At 43.7% G+C, this 19942-nt stretch overlaps 1 protein-coding gene across 5 annotated transcripts in view; it reads right to left on the reverse strand.

Annotated features, from left to right (window-relative positions):
- The window catches only part of ARL9 (ADP ribosylation factor like GTPase 9), a 66889-nt gene extending 47861 nt beyond the window's left edge, over positions 1-19028 (reverse strand). The window contains exon 1 of one of the 5 annotated variants that reach the window (XM_029601103.1): positions 18913-19028. Coding sequence is in view for 4 of the 5 variants with exons in the window: in XM_029601085.1 (XP_029456945.1) it covers positions 18344-18566 (223 nt within the window). In the remaining variant the exon portion in view is untranslated. Of the gene's footprint in view, positions 1-14413; positions 14490-18052; positions 18122-18343; positions 18823-18912 lie in introns of those variants that run through there. The other 4 variants (XM_029601085.1, XM_029601068.1, XM_029601079.1 and 1 more) reach the window with 4 other exon arrangements.
- Between the last annotated feature and the right edge of the window lie 914 nt (positions 19029-19942).

Raw genomic sequence — 19942 nt, forward strand, 5'->3', positions numbered from 1 at the left:
ATTTGTTTTTCACCTCCTTCCCCATCACCACCTTTGGCTTTCTCATATCCCTCTACTGCCTTTCCCCCAGTTTTTTTGAACCTCGTCTACCACCATCACTAGCTCTCATTTCCCCCCAACCCCTTACATTATTTCACAAACAACCAACTGTATATACTCGTGTATAAATCGAAAAATTATAGTCCAAAAATCAATCCTTAAAATCGCAGGTGCCTTAGCCATGAGTCTATCCACATTAATAATTCTAGATGACTGACTGAATTGTTCGCTCACTCCCCCGCTGCTATCAGGATGACGATGGCACTTGCAGTTGCACAGGAACGTCCTTCCCCATGGTGTAACAGTGTGGCGGTAGGACAGATTCCCCCCTCCCCCCCCCCGCCGACTCCTCCGGATCCCTTAACTCACCCGCTCGCTTCTATCAGAACAACAACAGGACTTGAGGTTGCTCAGGCGCGTCCTCCTCCTTCCTCCAAAGTCCAGGGCCTGACTGGCACACTTAAAGCCACATGGTTCAAAGCACACCCTGGGACTCTGCAGGAAGAACGCACCTGAGTGACCGCAAGTTCATCGTCATCCTCATAGCAGCAGCAAACGGTTGAATTAAGGGATCTGAAGGAGTTGCGGGGGAGAATCTGTCCTACCGCAACACTGGGACACCATAGGGGGGAGGAGGAGGGGATGTTCCTGAGCAACTGCAGGTGCCATCATCATCCTGATAGTAGCGGGTAAATTAAGGGATCGGGAGAGGAAGCGAGCAAATGATTCAAACAGCAGGGACAGCCATTAGAATAATTGCTTCTTACCCTCAGGAAAATGAGCTCAGAGAAGAGAAAGAGAGCATCTTACACTGCATCACTTAAAATGAAAGTTATTGAACATGCAAAGGAGGCCAATAATTGTGTAGCTGAAGGGAATTCAATGTTAGTGAAAAACTCGTCAGATTAGAGAAAAAAAAATGTGGAAAAGCTGCAATAAATGCCAAAAGTCAAAGAAAGTCTTACGTTTAAAAATTGCAACTTTTGATGGAAAGGATTTAAATGATTGGATAATGGAATGCAGACAGAATGGCTACATTGTGACTCACTCGAGCATTCGGATTCGTGCCCGTCAAATGGCAAAAGTCTGAAAGAATTCACAGCATCATCTGGTGGTGGTCACAGTTCATGAACCGATATGGATTGTGCCTTTGTCGGTACACAAAGATTTCAGAGAAATTGCCTAAAGAGCTTGATGAAAAGATCTGTTCGTTCCAAAATTCATTATTCAGTAGAGAATAAATAATCATTTCGATATGAACAACATTGGTAGTATGGACAAAACGCCGATGACATTTGATATGCGTGGCAATCGCACTGTAGCTGGCATTGGAGAGAAAACTGTACTAAAAAAAAAAACCCTGAACCTGAAAAGACCCATTTCACAGTGACCCTGTCTTGCCTGGCAGATGGCACAAAACCGCGCCCAGCGGTAATATTCAAGAGGAAAACGATGCCCGAGAACCTAACAGTTCATCCTAAAGGCTGGGTGGATAAGGAGGGAATGAAATTGTGGCTGTGCCATGTGTGGGGTAGGCGACCAGGCGCAGGGCTAAGAAAACGACCGTCACTATCGGTGTGGGATTTGTTCCGCGCACATATAACGGAGGATATGAAGGATGATGCAAAGAAAATGGCAACCACCTCCGCAGTGATTCTAAGAGGTCTGACAACAATGCTCTAGCAGTTAGATGTCTGTCTCAACAAGCCTTTCCAGGACCAATTGCACCATATGTGGCAACAATGGATGTATTCAAATCAAGCAAAATTAATGAAAGGAGGGAATGTTATAAAACCAGATAATTATTTGGTAGCAAAATAGGGAAAGGATGCCTGGGAGTCAATTCCACCAGAAATGGTCAAGTCATTCCTGAAATGCGGCATTAGCAATGCTATGGATGGTTCAGAAGATGACGCCATCTATGAAGACAAAGACGAATCAGCATCAGATGATGATTCAACAGATGGAGATAGCAAAGACAATGATTACACTGAAGACATTACCAAAGAACAGTTCCTCGATTTATTCAGACATTCTGATGATGAAGTATCAGACTTGGAAGGATTTGATTGAGGCACTTTATTCTTCATTTAATAATTTTCAGTAAATAAAAGATTTTCTTAAGTTTTTAAATGATAATGTTTCTTATGAGACACTTTAAAAAGCGCTTTTATTTATTACAAGAAGAATAAAGTTGTGCTTCTTAGTATGATTTCACCTTCATTTCATAAGCCCCCTAGTTTTACCCTCGACATATCCATGGGCCACAGAAATGTATTACTATTTTGGCCCAAAAATTATGCTTGACCTATACAAGAGGATCAACTTATACACAAGTATATACAATATCTCCCAGATGGCTCTCTTGCAATTCCCTATCCCAGCCTCTTATTCCTCTGAAAGGTGGCTTGTAAAAGCAAAACTTAGTTTACTAAATATGATAAAAATTGGTAATAATTGAATAAATCAGCAAAGATAAACTATCAAATGTGAACATCAGTAAAATAAGCACACATCACAATAAGCATTACATAGATTAATCAAGGCAAATAATTATTGAAATAACAAAAAGATAGAAATAAAGAAAAGAGTTTCTACAGGAAATACGGTACTATCTCATAGAAAGAAAGGCCCATGAGGAAAGTATCTTCTCAAAAAAACAAAAGGCTATATGAGCTTGGGAACTTGCTCTTTGTCTGTGGGCCATTCAAAGAACCCTGTCATATGCAGTTCCTGATGTTCTCATTTTCTCTGGCTTTAATACAGCGTCTGCAAGTGTTAGGTGTTCTGACTTACAGTAAATGTCTATGGCCAGGCCAGTTGCAGCTCATTAGGCTTTAGCTAGTACCGCCTCATTCCCAAAAGGTTCAAGCATAGGCCTTGTCTCTTAGAAAAACAAATTTAAGGGAGAATAGAGTTTCCTGGCTTATCTTCAGTTCATTAGTACTATGCAGTCTAAAAAGAAAACAATGACAAACATACTACAGTTTCAGGCCTTATCTCAGTGACTGTTACTGAGGAAACTTAGAGAAGGAAAAAAAAAAAAGATGGTTATGCAGTTTAAAAACATCTTATACAGAGCTATGCACTATACATATTGATCCTAATTTATCAATTATTGGTGATTGTTTTGATTCATTTTCAATCCCACCTTCGTGTACAATGATCTTCTGGGAATCTAAAAATAACTACCTAAAATAATTTTAACACACCCTCCCAACCCAGCCCTGGTTCCCTCACACTTGCTCAGAACATGTGGCAGCTTAGACCTTGGAAGAATAATGTTCCAGCTACCCAATATCCATTGCTGACTACAGGAGGTGGCATTCACCCCCTTCTCATATCTTTCCAACATCCATCCCCCTCCTCAACTCTCCCAGCATTCACTCCGTCTTGTATTTCCCCAAGCATTGATCCCCTTTGGCACATCTCCTTCTCCCAACATTCACCATTTCTCACAGTGTCCCCTCCCCAAACATATACGGTACTACCTGTATTCACCCTCTAAGTGACTCGCTCTTGTCCTCTGCAGTCTGCTGAGAGCACACTTTTATTATTTGATTTATATTCCACCTTTCAGACACTTCAAAGTGGATTACACTGAGGTACTCTAAGTATTTCCTTCCCCGTATTGGCACTGATTCTGCACAGACTGATCCTTCCACATCAGTGTTCTTGTCTGAAGTGTCCAGCAAGCTGGAAATCTTAGTAATGAGGCAGATCCCTGAGGCAGTGAGCAGAGTGTTCTGCGGGAGTGGTTCTGAATTTTTTGTCCAGAAACAATACACTACTCTGTTTTTTATGGGTCAGGACAAAGAGAACAAAGGCGAACCAGATATATGATTAATATTCACCAACACATTCAGTGTGCTGCTTTGGGAACCAAAGAACCTTCTTCAATTGACCAAAATGATAGAGACAGGATGGGGGATTGAGACTGGTAGGAAAAGGATGGATTGCATTCAGAGAGGCTGGTGAGGACAAGATGGGAGGATTGAGAGACTGGCTAGGACAGGATGATAGAGAGATACTGGTGGTGATACAGGGAGAAGGAAGAGTCACCCCAACACTGAACTGCCCCTCCCATGACCTCTTTTCCCACCTCCAGGCCTCCTTTCTTGAAAACATGAGGCTCTTTGGTGCTGTGCATTCTGGTTCCTTGGCTCTTTGTGTGAGAAAGGTTGGCCATCCCATCTTAAACAACCTTTTCCTTCAGAAAGCAGGATACAAAGGAGCTCGATTTAAATATGCAGGGCAGGAAAAGGTACTCTGTGGAAGTCCAATTTTGATCTTACTTATCAGTACGTGACAATTTTTTTAAATGGTGCATATTAGGACCTTGATTATGTGGGAGACAGATAGCTGAAATCCTATTTATGTTGGAAAAAGCATTTTCCACCCTGACAATGCCCTTTCTGTATATGGTATTGAGTCTATTTGTTTTTGGACAAATATTATCACTGGATGTAGCTCAAACTCTTAATCCAAACTAACATATTTTAGTGCTGATCGCTTTGAGCCAGAGCATGCCCACTGTTGCCCCTCCTATTTGCTTTAGTCATAGGTGGGTATGCTTCAGTCAGAGAGTGGCATGCTTACAAGCAGCATACATAATTTCAGTATATGCTGAATGCGCTATTAATACCATGACAACTGATACACAAAACATTTAGGCCCTACTCTAGATCACTACTGAATCAAAGTAAATCAGCATTTTATCACATTAGAAGTGATTTGGAAAATTAGGGAAACTTGTCCAGAGTTAATGTGAATGAAACAATTGTTTTTTTCCTAAACTGCTCTATTTAGTTAATACAATACCTGTTACATTATGCAACACCTTTTTTTTTTTGTGTCAGCACCGCACATGTTTATTTCCAAATTTCTATGGAAGGGAAGACTCCCTGAGCCGTATTAACAGATTTCTAACAATTCTGCTCCCAAAGCAGGCTGGTGCTCCGTAACCCCCCCCCCCCCCCCCCCCCCCCGGCCCATAGTATGGCAGGTGATCCCAGTGACAAACTGCCTTACAAAAATGTATATCCACTGAAATAAAGCCGGGTAGGATGAGAGATCTGACATTTTTGTCTGTGTCAGAACTGACCGACACATACTGAAACATACCTGCAAAATCTAGCATGAAGCCCCTGCAGTAATACGGGGCTGAACCAGACTCTGCGCTCATGCTGTTGCGACTGCTCCCTGAGCTACCCCAGTGATTACTCGAATCATCTAGTCCTCTCTTTCTCCTACTTAAAACATGAATTTAGTGCTTGAGAAAGGTTCCAGATTACTAGCATTGCAAACTGAAGTACTGCATTTATACACAGATGCAGATTGGGTGCCAGTAATGCAGGCTTCCCCATGCTGCCCTGTTTATGTGCCCCAACCCTGCTCTAGAGAGAGACTATTTCTAGCACTGCGAGGCTCATTCACTTTCCAAGTCTCTGCAATCTTTGGCCTTGCACCTGCCAGCCATGGTGCCAATTAGTGTCAAACTATATTTGCAGTTTTAATGATCTGGGGCATACATCCACTCAAAACTGAACTTAGACTACCAGCTCTTTCGCATAGGCCACATTTTTAAAGCTGAAGCCTGGAGATCTAAAGAAGTTATCTAATAGATTTTAGACTTGCTAGTCTTTTGAACTTTTTCTCCTTCCATCCTCTTCCTCTACTTCTCAAGCCTGTCCCATCCCCACCCCCCCAAAAAAAAAACAAAACCCTCCCCTCCAATAACTATCGGGCCGATACAGTACAGTGCGCTCCAACCCCCCCCCAAAACTAATAGAGCCCGCAACATGTCATTCCCACACAATACAGAAAGCAAAATGTGCAGCAAAGCCGCACATTTTAATTTCGGCCGGCACTGGGAAAGTGTACAGAAAAGCAGAAAAAACTGCTTTTCTGTATACCCTCCGACTTAATATCATAGCAATATTAAGTGGTAGGCCCCAAAAATAAAAAAACAATTTTAAAAATTAAAAATCTGCCCGCGGGTTGGAAGACGGACGCTCAATTTTGCCGGCGTCTGTTTTCCAAACCCGTGGCTGTCAGCGGGTTCGAGAACCGACGCCAGTAAAATTGAGCGTTGGCTGTCAAACCCGCTGACAGCCACCGCTTCTGTCAAAAAGGAGGCCCTCATTTGCATGATACTGAATCGCACACCCAGGACACTGGCCTGTGCACGCTCGCCGGCGCTCCCGCGGTTCTTTCTGGATCGGCCCGTATATCTTTAACACTGGCAGCGCAGCAGAGTGCACTCCAGGCTACAGCTGCGTGTCCTCCCTCAGCGGGTCCCACAGCAAATCACTCTCCTCTCCTGGCAGGACAGGGCAGTGGCACACTGGGCTGCACAAACACAAACTCTATAGTATTGCAAAAAACCTGCATAAAATGTTACATTTCTTTTGAAATATTACTATGTAAAGCTTTTGCTGAATTCAGTTCAATAAACATACCTACTGGGAGTAGAATGTACCCATGCTCTGTAACCAAAATAATTTCTGTCTTAATCCAACAAAGACTCCTGTGCATAGTAATTATGTGGAACTTCCTCCCTGAGAAACCTATACATAAAAAAGTCACTTACAAGGAGGAAGCATACTGGCTTGGCTGGATTCCATCTTGAGTCTATTTTATATAAATGGAATGCATGCATTCAAAGGCAGGCAATCACAGTCTGAATCTTGTGATGTAATACAGAGATTCTGATGGCATCTCTCAAATCAAAGAGACCTGGCAGTGCATTTTATATCTTATGGAATAGTAAGCCAGCTGTGGGCTTTCATTTTCTACAAAACCTAGCAAATCCTGGGAAAGACAAGGCAAGGCAAGCAGGTGTGCACAGCTCCCCAGAAAAAGAATAAAGTGCTGAATCACAGGACCACACCCTGCCATTTCTCATTTAGGCCTTTTACTCAGAGAAGCAGGCAGAGGGATAGAGCAAAGGATCTTCAGAGTCAGAGACGACTTTAATCCCAACATGGAGCCTGCGTACCATGTGGGAGTTCTCTCTGTCAGTGGCAAAGAGCCAAAACTGTTTGCATTTCAATTCTTAATGTAGCCAGGAGTCAGAACATTACTGTGATCAGTAGGCAGACTGTCCTCCTGGACCAAGATCCTATGTGCTTATATTACGGATTTGTGTGCCTGCCTGCGGTCTTCTGCTATGACACATGCCTCCGGCACCACCAGTCACCACTATAACGTCACATATCACAAACACACTTTTCATTCATAAAGAAAAGGCGCTGCAGGGATTTAAACCCTTTTAAGCAATGTCCCAATCGTCTTTGGAAGGAGTACTTCATGTGGTGCATGAATCCTGGAGAAAGAGTCCTAGAGGGTTGACATGTATTTGCAGAACCAAATCAGAAAAGTACTGGAGTCGTGACCACATGAAACAAATCCAATCCAGACCTAGAGTTCCTCCAAGATTGCGCTTCAAGAGCTCATGTCAGGGATGAATATGATAGCCTAAACCTCAAGAAGCAGGAATCCTGAACAGGTTCTTCAAATCACTCCCAATCTGGCACTGCAAACACACTAAAGCAAACAACGCCCTCTGTCCTCTACACAGAGTAAGAAAGATTTAATTAAATCTATGTATTCATCCATCAGCTGTAAGGTAAAAAACAACCTGTACACAGACAGCTACAGGCAGGAGGAGGTGGGGGATAAGGCAGGCAACTAGCTTGCAAACCACTTTCTTTACTATCTTCACCAATGAACTCCCTACAATCCTGGCGAGATCCTCATTAGGGATGTAAAATGGTAAGGTCTTACAATTTGGTTTAACTGATCCACTGGACAACAGCTGCGCGCCCCACCAGTTAATGTTTTAAACCAGTGGTTCTCAACCTTTTTTCTGTTGGGACACACCTGGCAGATGGTTCTCACATGCGTGACAAACTGAACACATGATCGTCATGGGGCTAAATGTAAACATATACTCTGTATTTACAGGATCCACCCTGACCCCCCAACAATGGGTACAGAACAGAACTAGGACATTCCCTGTTCAATTTACCATACAAGAGAGATGTGTCTGGTGTCATCTCAGTAACAACAACTTAAACACTCTCTCCTACCAGGTGCAATAGCCCTCCTAATAAAAAAAAAAAAAAAGACAATTTACCATCAATACATGTCCTATTGAGAAAACACAAATAATATTGATATCATGCCTACATGCTAGTAAAATACTTCACCTCGGTCACACACATAGAATCGACCTTCACCAAGTACAGAAAGACCACAAATTACAAATATGGAAACAGAAACTGGAATTGAAACCCAAAAAAGCCACTCTGCATGCAGTGCAAAACAGAAATATAGCACCTAAAGGACTCCCAGGATCTGCAATAATGTACACAAAACTAATGTGCAAAATGTTACACCTGCATTATGGAACTCATTCAAACAGTAACAACCCTACCTATGAAAAGGCAACACTACAAAAATTTAGCCATGCCCTAAACACCAATGCACCTCCTATTAGGAAAACAGAACAAGCCAAGCTGCTATAGATTCCCTACACTGAAACTACAAGCTTGCAGAACACAGACAGACCCTTAGCTGGGTCATACATGCAGGACACAGACAGATCCTCACCAAATACAGAATAAAGTGACCATCAAGTTAATGTTTTTGCATTGTTGCACTGCATACACTCAGTCTGGCTTCTTGCTGTTTTCAGTTCAGTTTCTGTTTCCACATTTCTATTTATACATTTCTCAAGTAATATAAAATAATAAATAATGCTAAAACTAGCCTAATAAATATAACAAATGTTTCAAAACAACTGATAAATAGAATATCCAATCATTAAAAACTTACAAAATTATGGAAGATGATGCCCCTCCACTAAATGAGTAATTATGGAAGGTTATATGTTATTAAATGGACCCCCCACATTATTAGTATCTAACTTGGAAAATGTTATTGTATGGATTTAGTTTATGGAAATATTGATATGTTTCCAAGTTAGGATTATTTATTGAATTGTGAAGTAAACATGCTTTATGTTTTATGTAGAAGTTTGGAAAATGATGAATAAAGAGATAATTGAAAAAAAAACCTTACAAAATTATTAAAAATTCTCTAAACACCAATAAAATATTTCAAACAACAGACATCACATAATACCCAATAACTAAAATGGATGTCAATTAAGAAAGATAAACTTAAAAAGCCACTTTTACTTACCAGCTCCAGTAACTCTCCTACTCTTTTTCCTTGTAGACCAATAGCACAGAAGAATCAATGGCTGCTGAAACTCGGTCCTCATGCTCCTCTTCCTTAGGGCCCATGACTAGTCTATCTCACACACACTTTGTGTCTCTCACACCAGTCACCTCCCTGACCAATGTCTTGTTCTCTCACACACCATAAGAACATAAGAAATTGCCATGCTGGGTCAGACCAAGGGTCCATCAAGCCCAGCATCCTGTTTCCAACAGAGGCCAAACCAGGCCACAAGAACCTGGCAATTACCCAAACACTAAGAAGATCCCATGCTACTGATGCCAGTAATAGCAGAGGCCATTCCAAGTCAACTTGATTAATAGCAGTTAATGGATTTCTCCTCCAAGAACTTATCCAAACCTTTTTTAAACCCATTTACACTAACTGCACTAACCACATCCTGTGGCAACAAATTCCAGAGCTTAATTGTGCGTCGAGTGAAAAAAGTCACGTCCCTGACCAGCCTCTTGCTCTCACACGTTTTCTTCTCTTACTTACACAAAGTCTCAATCACAAACATTCTCTCATACACCTACCACACATGCTGGCTCACTCTGTCTCGCTCACTCACCCCCACCCCCACCACACATGGCAGCTACAGCACAAGGTAGCCGGTATGCTGCTATTAAAAGCAGAGTCCTGACAGGCTGGAAACCACAACAGGAGTGACATCCCCTGCCCTGTAGCGGTAAGAACGCAGCACTCAGCTGTTTGCTTGAGCTGCGATCGTGGCTCAGAGCAGACATCTGAGAATGTAATTCTATGCTTTTTCTTCTCCCAACCCCAGCCTTTTAGTTTCTTTATTATTTTTATATTTTCTTGCTGGTGTCGCGCTGGCAAGAGAAGGGGATGTCGGAGCCGGGCCAAGGTGGGGGAGGGGTGGGGGGCCAATGGTGCGTACTCCTGCAGACTCTGGCAAAGTGGCCAGCCAGCATCGATCTTTATCTCCGGGTCCGGACAGCTAATGGACGGATTTCCCCAACAGCCACGAGGCAGCAAATCCTGGCAGCCACATTCTTAGTTGACTGCTCTGTGCTGCAATGATCGCAGCACAGGCAAACTGCTGAGTGTAGCGGCGGCGGGGAGAGCCTTGGTATGCGATTTCTGCAGCAGCAGCATGCATGCATGGCCTTTTCTTCTTCCCGCGTGCCCGGTAAACATCACTTCCTCTTCCAGGCCACACGGGGGAGGGAAGAAGAAAAGGTTATGTTCCTGTTGCCGGCTTCCACAAACACTGCTACCGTTGCCCTCAGGGCAGGAATAGCAGCAATGTTCGTCTCGCTGAGGTGAGGAGAGGGGGGGAGGGGGGGAGAGCAGCAGGTGCGCGACACACCTGCCCACACACCGGTTGAGAACAGCTGCTTTAAACAATATTTACATTTCCAATCCTCATTCCCAAGGATGAAACTAAACAATTCAAATCAAATGCCTGCTGTATGCAGATGATCTGATCATTTTATTCCCTACCCAAGTGGTTTGTTTGCAAGAGAGAACCTAAACCCCACAGAGATCTACTGCAAACTGCAGATCATGGCTCAAACAGGCAAACCTGGAAAAGACAAAAATTATGATTTTCTAGAAAAAAAAATCCAAAACAAACGAAAAATTTTCCTAAATAAACAAGAAGTGGAGCATACCCTAGGATCATAACATATGTACCTTGGTCTGACAATTAAATTCATCTGGGATTTTAAATTGACTATAAAGACATTAAAAGAAAAAGCTCTAAAAGTCCTAAATGCAATAAAAACAAACCCAGACTACTTTCATTCCCTTCCTCAAATACAATTAAAAGAATTTGACAGCATCATTCAATCACTCCTCTATGGGCAGGAGGTCTGGATAATTAGCTCCAAATTACTCAAAATTGGAGAGCTCCCACAGTCGAAACCCTGTAACTCCAGCTCTGCAAACAGATTTTCTCTCCACAGAAACACCCCTAACAATGGGTACAGAGCATAACTGGGTCACTTTGCCTTACTACTCACCATGCAAAGAAAAAGAATATTTCAAATTCTAATGTCATCTCAGTAACACAAGCTTCCTCCACTATTAGGCACTTAATGAAGTAACTCTAAACCTCTGAAAAAAAACCTATACTCTATGCAGCAAACCCACCATGCTAAACCAACACTAACATGCCAAACTCAAACAGCAACAAAACTACCTAGGGTGACACTACAAAGACTGCTACATGCCCTAGAACACCAATGCATCTCTTATTGGGAGGTTCAGATTGGGAAAACAGAACAAGCTGAACTGCTATAGAACCCTACGCAGGAACTATACCCAAGCAGAATCTCTCACCTCAGTCATATGTGCAAAACACAGATAGATCTACCAGTACAGAATAAGTGACCATAAACTAGAAACAGAAATGGAAATCTTAAAAAGCCAGACTCCACCTGCAGTGCAATACTAAAGAAACAGAAACAATGCATTTCTTCCTGTACTGTATAAAATGCAAAAGATATCAGAAATGCACATCTAAAACCAAACAGAAAGCCAAAGACTTTCCATATAAAAGGAGTAGGAAAATCTGAATAATCCTGTGGGAAGCGAGAGAAAAAGCAGCTATAACAGCAAAACATGTATCCCTCTACTAAGCCAGAAACAATCTAAGTAGGGACAAGACCGATCACCACTAGGACCTGAGAATTATCCTGGTGATCCTTTTAGTAACCTCTGATTTTAATTTTTCTCTTTTACTTTAACTGCTTAATGTATTATTTTGGTGAACTGAAATAAGTACAAACTGCCATGCCAATAAAACTTCCTGAATGCGAATCTTAAGCATGGCAGGAATGTTACTGGTGCTACCCACATACTGAGCTATTCACAATACTTTGCATCCCAAAAGAGACAAGAAACAAGTAAAATCTTTATTAATTACTACTGGTATATGCTGCTGTTGTAATTATGTGCCAAGGATTTACACCGCCCTGTAATCTGTGGAAGAGGAAGGGCCATTCATTGGACGTGGACAAATTCTTTGGTAAGCGTGAGTTAGCCTCACAACCTGCAGAGACTGAAATGGTGCTCACCAGTGTCCCTTCAGCAGTACATATCCTAAAATCAGAATATACATGACCCCTGCACAATTCCATATTTTTGGATTACCAACCGCCTCCATTTTTCAGAAGAACTAAAATTTTAAACACCAGGGGTGAGCCCTGCACGGTAAAGAATCCAGTGTTGTCATAGAGGTAGCTACAAAAATAAACTACCCATACTGCCTTGCATCTTCAAGTGAGATTACAAACAAGTGGCACTTTTCTTCTCAGGTTGTGTGTTTTCATTCTGCTAATAAGTGCCTGGGAAAAACTCTCTGTAATGTTGGGTAAGATGGAGATGTTTGTTTTCTCTCTCTCTAGCTAGCTCACCTTGACCTAGAAAGATCTCCATGAATTGAACTGTAAATACCAACTGACTCTACCCTTTGCCCTTGCTTCTGTACCACATATACTAAAATTGGAAAGCTGGTCAAGGATGAAGCGTTCCATATTTTTGGTGCCCACCAAATGAAAAGATGTCCAAGAAAAAAAGGAATGTCTATCTCTGGATGCCCAATAATTGAACCACAACCCTGGACGCTCAATTACACAGCCGGGGAAAAGGCCCCACCTGGATGTGCAGGTGTGAACCAATTACAGGCCTAGATAATTGGCAGACATGCGCAAAACAAAACTCCAAATACTGCCGCAGCCTACCCAGCGGCACCACAGAAAGGCCTGAGAATGGGGCCTAGCCTAAAAAGGCCGCTCAACCCTCCAGACTGCCGCAATCCCCAAGCCCTCCATGGAGATAGGAAATAAGTTGGATCGGCGCATCGTTTTTTGTTTTACACAGCTCCTTACCTGAGTTCAACCTGTCCCAGCTGAGAACAGCTCTGGTCTCCGGCTGCAGGGGGAGAGGGCTACTGCCTTTACCACCTTGCACGGCTTCCTGTGACCTCTAGCCTTTCAGATGGATCTCCCATCACCTACGTCCTCACGGGGAACCGGCTACCGGACCAAAGCACTCAACAGCTAACCTTTCAGCTGGAACTCTCATCAGCTAAGTCCACGCCGGGAGCCAGCTGCCATCCAAGGCAGTCAACTGGAGGAGGTATCAAATGGATATCAACCCAGGAGAAACTCGACAGAGAGAGAGACCTTTTGGTATCACCTCAGGAGAGCGGTGCATATAGTCTCCTTAATATCATTTCCTTTCCCCTCCCCCCCCCTTTTTTTTTTTTTTTTAAGTAATCCGCCAGTAGGAAGATGCACATCCACCATCTATCTGCTGGAGTTGGAGAATAATGGCAGGCTGATGTCACTGCAGGGATATATTTACAGCAATGTCAGCTTTGCTCCATCTCCATCTGCTGGTAGAGGTGCATAACTAACTGGTTCTGAATTCATCTGTCTGGACACTAAAAAAAAAGCAATTAATAAAAAAAAAAAAAAATTCATCTCTCTTGGCTACCGATCATTGCATCCTCTCCACTATGGTCTTCTCTCTCATCTCCTCCTCAACCTTGTTAACAAGGCAGTTTCTTATTACAGTATACTCACCTCTATTTTCGACAATCTCTAGCCCCTCTGTTCCTCCATCCTGTAAAGCATGTCAATTCTCAACCTAAGCTCACCACTAGAATTAAATTCCTACATCCCTACACTGTCCTCAGAACAGTCCTCATATCTATCTTGATTCTCTTCTCATCTCTTCCATCACACTTTTACTGTAACCTCTAGTGGTTCTTCCTCCACTGTTATCTCATTATAAGCTGATGTGCCTCACTGCTCTGTCTTGGGCCCTCTTTTCTCTCTACACTTGTTCCCTTGGTGCTCCGATCTCCTCCCATACTATCTTTATGCTGATGCCTCCCAGATCTACCTCTCTGCATCAGAAATTTCATCCAAAATCCAGTCCAGAAAAGAACACAAACACAGAAGCCCAGGATTTAGTGTTAAGTCAACTTTTGGAATTAAAATTGTGGTTTGAATAGTACAATTTGCGTGACTAGACCAGCACTTTAAAAGTTAATCTCAAAATCAATGAGTGCATTCACAACCCTAACTTTCTTAAAAGAGACAGTATACAGGACTAAAATTAAAATCATCAGAAACAAAGCTATAATTACCTGCTCCATGTAGCACAGTTAAACTGTTTCTAATATAAATCAATTGGATAGTTAAAATATAAACAGTCATCAAATAATATGGGACAATATCATCTCAAGGTTCTGATGAAACTGAACATAATCAACCTTCAAGGTTTATGATGTCATCGGACACCCAAGAGGAAATGTTTTTCCTTGTCACAAAGTTATCAACTAGCACCAGATCATCAGGCTAGGTTGATTCAGTCCTGGTTTGCCTCAGTTACATCTATGGATTGACAGCTCCAATCTCTTAAGAGATGCAAAAGGGTAAAATCAGGTATGGATCACCTTATCACTGGTGATCTGATACCATCTGAAAAACCTTGCTCAATATCAGTTCTTCAGTAGTCATAAGACTTGGACTAAATAAAGTAAACATACTCTCCACTTTTAAGCCTATACTCATGATATGGACTGGATCCTCAGTCAGAGGCAGGATGCTGGGTGCTATGGACATTGGTCTGACTCAGCATGGCATTTCTTATGTTTATGAAGAGAATGGCTGTTTTTCCAGATCTGTCTTCTACTGCAAGAGTTCTCAACTTTGGTCCATGTGCATCCACCACATTCTCGCAAGCTCTTCCACTCCCGTCCCTTGTAGGCTGCTCTGATGCTCTCCCCAACCTTCTCATTCCCATGCAGCCTCCAGAAGAGCAGCACCCTCTGAAATTACCTCCAGCCTCTTGGCTCTCAGTAAGAACAATCTAGCCATACTGGCCCATCCCCCTGTGCTTCTTGAGGTCCAGCATGAGAACAGCACAGGAGTGCGAGTACTGTGCAGCTGGAGGCAGATTAAAGAGGGGGCTGCTCTCCTGGGGGTGATGGTGGGAACGAGCACTGTGCAGCTCGTTCCCACCATCACCCCCAGGAGAGCAGCCACAAAAGCACAAAATCCCCCTAAGACTAATAACCGAACAGGAACACGAGCCACAAAAACTCTCTGACAGACGGGGATGCAATTGTTCTGACAAGTCATTCTGTATTCCCATTCTCTTGTCCCTAATCTTTCTTGATGTGTTCAACTTGCTCCTTCCATGGACCAAGTCAATGACACAAAAGCCAAAATAAAGCACTGGGAAGGAAAAAAAAAACAAACTGCAGTCACCAACACTAACATCAGGCTTGCCTTAGAAACACAGCGGCTTGGTCCACCCAGCCTGCTCATGTGGGCCTTTCTCCTGTGCACATTTAGACAAGTTTGGAAATGCAGGCTACAGGCTCTGCACAGAGGAGCATTTTCCTGCATTCGCCCCTCCCACACCTCAGTGGCAGCATCAACTCCAACCCTCTGCTGTCTCTCCTGCAGTAGTGGCTGGAGCAGCAGCATGAACCCTGGCCCTGAATCCTCTTCTAACTGATGTGTACAGTCAGAGTGATGGACATACACATGGATGGAGAGTTAGACACAGGAGTTTAGCCCTCCTGCTTTTGCCACAGTTTACTGAAGTTTGGGTTTGAAGCAAGTCTATCTTCAGGAAAAACCTGAAGTCAATGCGTGTTGTAATGTTATGTCCTGCAAAGCATTAACCCCCACTTCTCATCAATGTTCTCCCTAACACAGTATTTTTTGTGGATTGTGCATGCAAAAATAGATCTCGTGTACAACACCGTGTACAGATTTGTGCACAGCGGGGCCGAGGCAATAAATGAGTGCGGAAGACGGGCACTCAGTGGGTGCCTGATTCAATATTTAAATGAGGGGTTGCGCTGCCAAAGAGATGCTAGGGACAAACGTCCACCCCTAGTGCCTCCTTGGCAGCAGATGCCCAGGAGAAGTGGCTGCGAGCGGGTTAGGAAAACAGACGCTCAACCGATGCACAGCCATGGGTTAGGAAAATGGACACTCGTTAATTAAGCGTCCATTTCCCTAACCTGACCACCAGCACTTTTTTTTTAAATTTTGTATTTGGTTCCTCTGACTTTATATCGCCATGATATTACAGTAAGTTAGAGGATGTACAGAAAAGCAGTATTTTCTTTTTTGGGCTGCTCAGAAATTAAAGCCTGCTCTGGGCACTTAATTTCTGAGCGCAAAAATTTGCAGGTTGGGTGCACTTTTTTTTTTTTTTTGATCTGGTGAGAATAGCTGATAGCTTCATCCACATGCATTTGCATGTGATGAGCACTATGTTTCACTAGGGCAGAGCTTTCCAAACTGTGTGTCGGGACACGTTAGTGTGTCGCCTGCAGTGTGCAGGTGTGTCGCGCAAGCCCGGTCAACTCTGATGCGAGTTTGGGCTTTTTTTTTCCTAGAGATTCACTTTTTTTTTCCAATTTATGGGTTGCTTATTATTGGGTGATTTTTGCTGTCAGTCGCGTTTTTTTGGGGGGCTTGGTGGGTGGAACGAGCCCAGCCATCCTTGCATTGGCTGCTGCTGCCCATGAGGCCTGGCCATGAGGAGTACTGACTGCAAGCAGCAGTGTCTGGTGATCATGGAAGGGAGTGAAGCACTTAACTGGCAACAATCAAAAAGACGAGGTACATGAGTGTGGGGGCCAGACATGTGCTGGGGGGAGGAGAGAGATGAGTGTGTGGGGGACAGACAATTTGTTTTATTATTGTTTCTCATAAATTATAACAATAACATGAATCTTGGAATATATATTTTTAATATAAATTTAAGGTTTTCATGAGATAGGTTGTGTCGTGAAACATTTTATTTATGTATATATTTAAGGAAACATACATAAATTGTCGAAATATGTTTCATTCGTTTAACCTTTAACCTCTGGTTTACTAGTAGACTGAATTACCGTGTGGTGAAATTATGTTTGTCTAAAAAGTGTGTCACCAACATGAAAAGTTTGGAAAGCTCTGCACTAGGGGGAGGGGGTTGGACACGCTAATCCCCTTACAGCAAAGGGGCTGTGGACATGCGTCCAACTTGCGCATCCAACCACAGGTTAAACAGTGCGCTCAGCCCGCATTGCTTGCCCTACTACTGAAAAAAGTTTTCAGCCTCAGCCCAAGGCTCTCAACTTATACTTGATCTTTAGTAAAAAAAAAAAAAAAAAAAAAGGTCTAAAAAGCCTTGTAAGACATATGAAGTACACTTAATACATTCTCAGCCGCTACTGCTACTTCTTTCTGTGGCATTACTAGGCACTGGACAAGTACAAATAGGAGGCAGTCCCTGTTCTGTAGTGCTTACAATCTAGTCAAAACTAACAAACAGGCCAAATAAGTCTGGGAAATCCATGAATTATAGAAAATGGTTAAAACCAAGAAGGCGATGACGAGAGGAACTAGGGAGTTAAGATTTAAAAGCAGCCTGGAAAAGGTGAAGGCGTGATTTGAGTACGGCTAGAGAGGCTGCATTACCAAGTAAGGTAAACCATTCCAGCCATAGGGCGCAGCAAAGTGGAAAGCCCCGAGTCTGGAGTTGGTCAGGGAGGATCACTATTAAACTCCCCAAGATCAAGAAGCACGTACTGAAATCAACAGGAAATTCGGCAAACTCCGAAACAAAAAAAAAAAAAAAGCAGCACAACTGGGGATTGCAAGCAACCAGACTCCATGCAGAAGTTTCAGGCGACTCCTGTTAAGGAGTAACAGGGTTTTCTCTCCCCCGTTTCGAAGGGAGCTGTTTGCCAACAACCAGTCTGGCCGCAGCTTACACGAGAGAAGAATATTCCGCGCAGCAGCCTCCCCCAGACCTTTGCCTCGGCCATTCCAAGCGAAGCATTTATGGACTTTCACCGTGCAAGATTACACACAAATTGAGAGGCGGCAGGAGGAGGAAATATTTCTGTACAGCGAGGGTGGTGGAGGCGTGGAGGAAGGACCTGAATGCAAGAAAGCATGAGGGCAAGCACGGGGCGGGGGATCTCCCAGGGAGCGGGGCCGGTGCGGCTGGGCAGACTAGAGAAGCCGTTTGGTCTTTTCCCGGGGGACGAGGGCGAAGTTACCTGCCGTCCGAGGGCGCTGGCACGGTGCTGGGGCAGGAGCTCGCTTCGATCTCCCGGGGGCCAACCCTCTTCCTCGGGCCCTTTCGCCCTTGCGGCCGAGAAGTAAGTCCAGGCGGCGTAGGCGACGCCTCCGGTGAGGGCGGCCGCCGCGCCCAGCAGCCCCACCGCCCGCAGGCTGCCCATCGTCGGCCCTTCCTCGGCAGGCGGCAGGCCGGGCTGTCATGCAGCGAGGAGAGCCGGAGCGCGGCCACGCGAGGCTCCGCACACACAGGCAGGCGAGGAGGAGGAGAAGAAGAAGCCGCCGCCCGCTTTTCCTGCTACAGCGGCGCTGAATGCGGGGGTGGTAGTGCAGGTGCCAGGCCGATCGCCGCCAAGCGACGGCTCGCCGGGCTACAACCGGGCTCGCCCTATTCGCCTGCTTGCATTGCGAGCCCCAGCCCGTAAGCGGGGAGCTGCTGCCCCCTTGCGCCGGTTAGGAGCTGCGTTGACTTGTCCCCTTGCACCTCGACCGGAGACTTAAGAGTTTAACTTTTTCATTTTGGGGAAAAGAAAAACCTACAAAACAGTACCTGACAGTCGAATGCCAGTTTTTCAGCTGATTTACAATTGTTTCTGTTATTTTTTTTTCTTCCGTTCACATCATGTTTCTGTATGCTGTGCAAGGAAGGAAATTTATAAAGCCATTTCTCCCAGTAAAAATCCGGAAATGGGGGGTGGAAAATTACACCTGATATACAACTCACCTAATTTTTACCCACATTATTTGGAGGTGGTCCCATGGTTGGGGAGGCAACAACCTGTGTAGTTTTGGCTGGAAAAAATTATGTGCAGAAAATTCGGATGGAAATCTCTGTGGGTACTTTTTTCAGGGATAATAATGAAAGCAAAACTACTAGTCTGATTTCTGGTGAAAAACCCACAGGTAAAAACTAAGAATGTGCTTTCATTTGAAAAGAAACAGGACATTTCAACAAAATTTCCTGTTTTGTTTTGAAAACAATATGAAAGAAAAACTAAAAATGTGGCTTTGGTTTCACTGAAGTGGCCACCAGTCCCAGCCCTGGCTCCCTGCCAAAAAGAAAACAGCATTGACACCCCAAATTTTAAATATTGAAGCCTCCTGGGATTTCCCTCCCCTCCCCATCTTAGCCCATCTGATTCCATCTGTAGGATCCTTAAGTCTAAAAGGGATGAGAGCAATTCCCAGTCATTTCCACCCCACCAAGTCGGAATTTAAAAATGGAGCCCGCAGTTCTGAAGCTGGTACCATTTTGTTGTACAATATACCTCCGTACAACAAAATGGCACTGTCCTCAGGCCCTCAGCACCATTTTTAAATACCAACCAAGTGGGACATTCGTACAATAAAATGGTGCCAGAATTAGGGCCTGCAAGCTCCATTTTTAAATATCAACTCTGCAAGACAGGAGTGATTGAGGATTGCTCCCGCTCCATTTGTACCTATGGACCTGTACAGATTGAGGAAGATGAATCCCATAGATGAGGGATGCCCCAGAATACTTCAATTGTGTGTGCCAGCGTTGGGTTGTTTTTTGGTTTTTTTTTTAAGGGTGTTTCATTTTATTTTTCATTCATTTT

The sequence above is a fragment of the Rhinatrema bivittatum genome, chromosome 1 (assembly GCF_901001135.1).
Source record: "Rhinatrema bivittatum chromosome 1, aRhiBiv1.1, whole genome shotgun sequence".
NCBI classification, from domain to species: Eukaryota; Metazoa; Chordata; class Amphibia; order Gymnophiona; family Rhinatrematidae; genus Rhinatrema; species Rhinatrema bivittatum.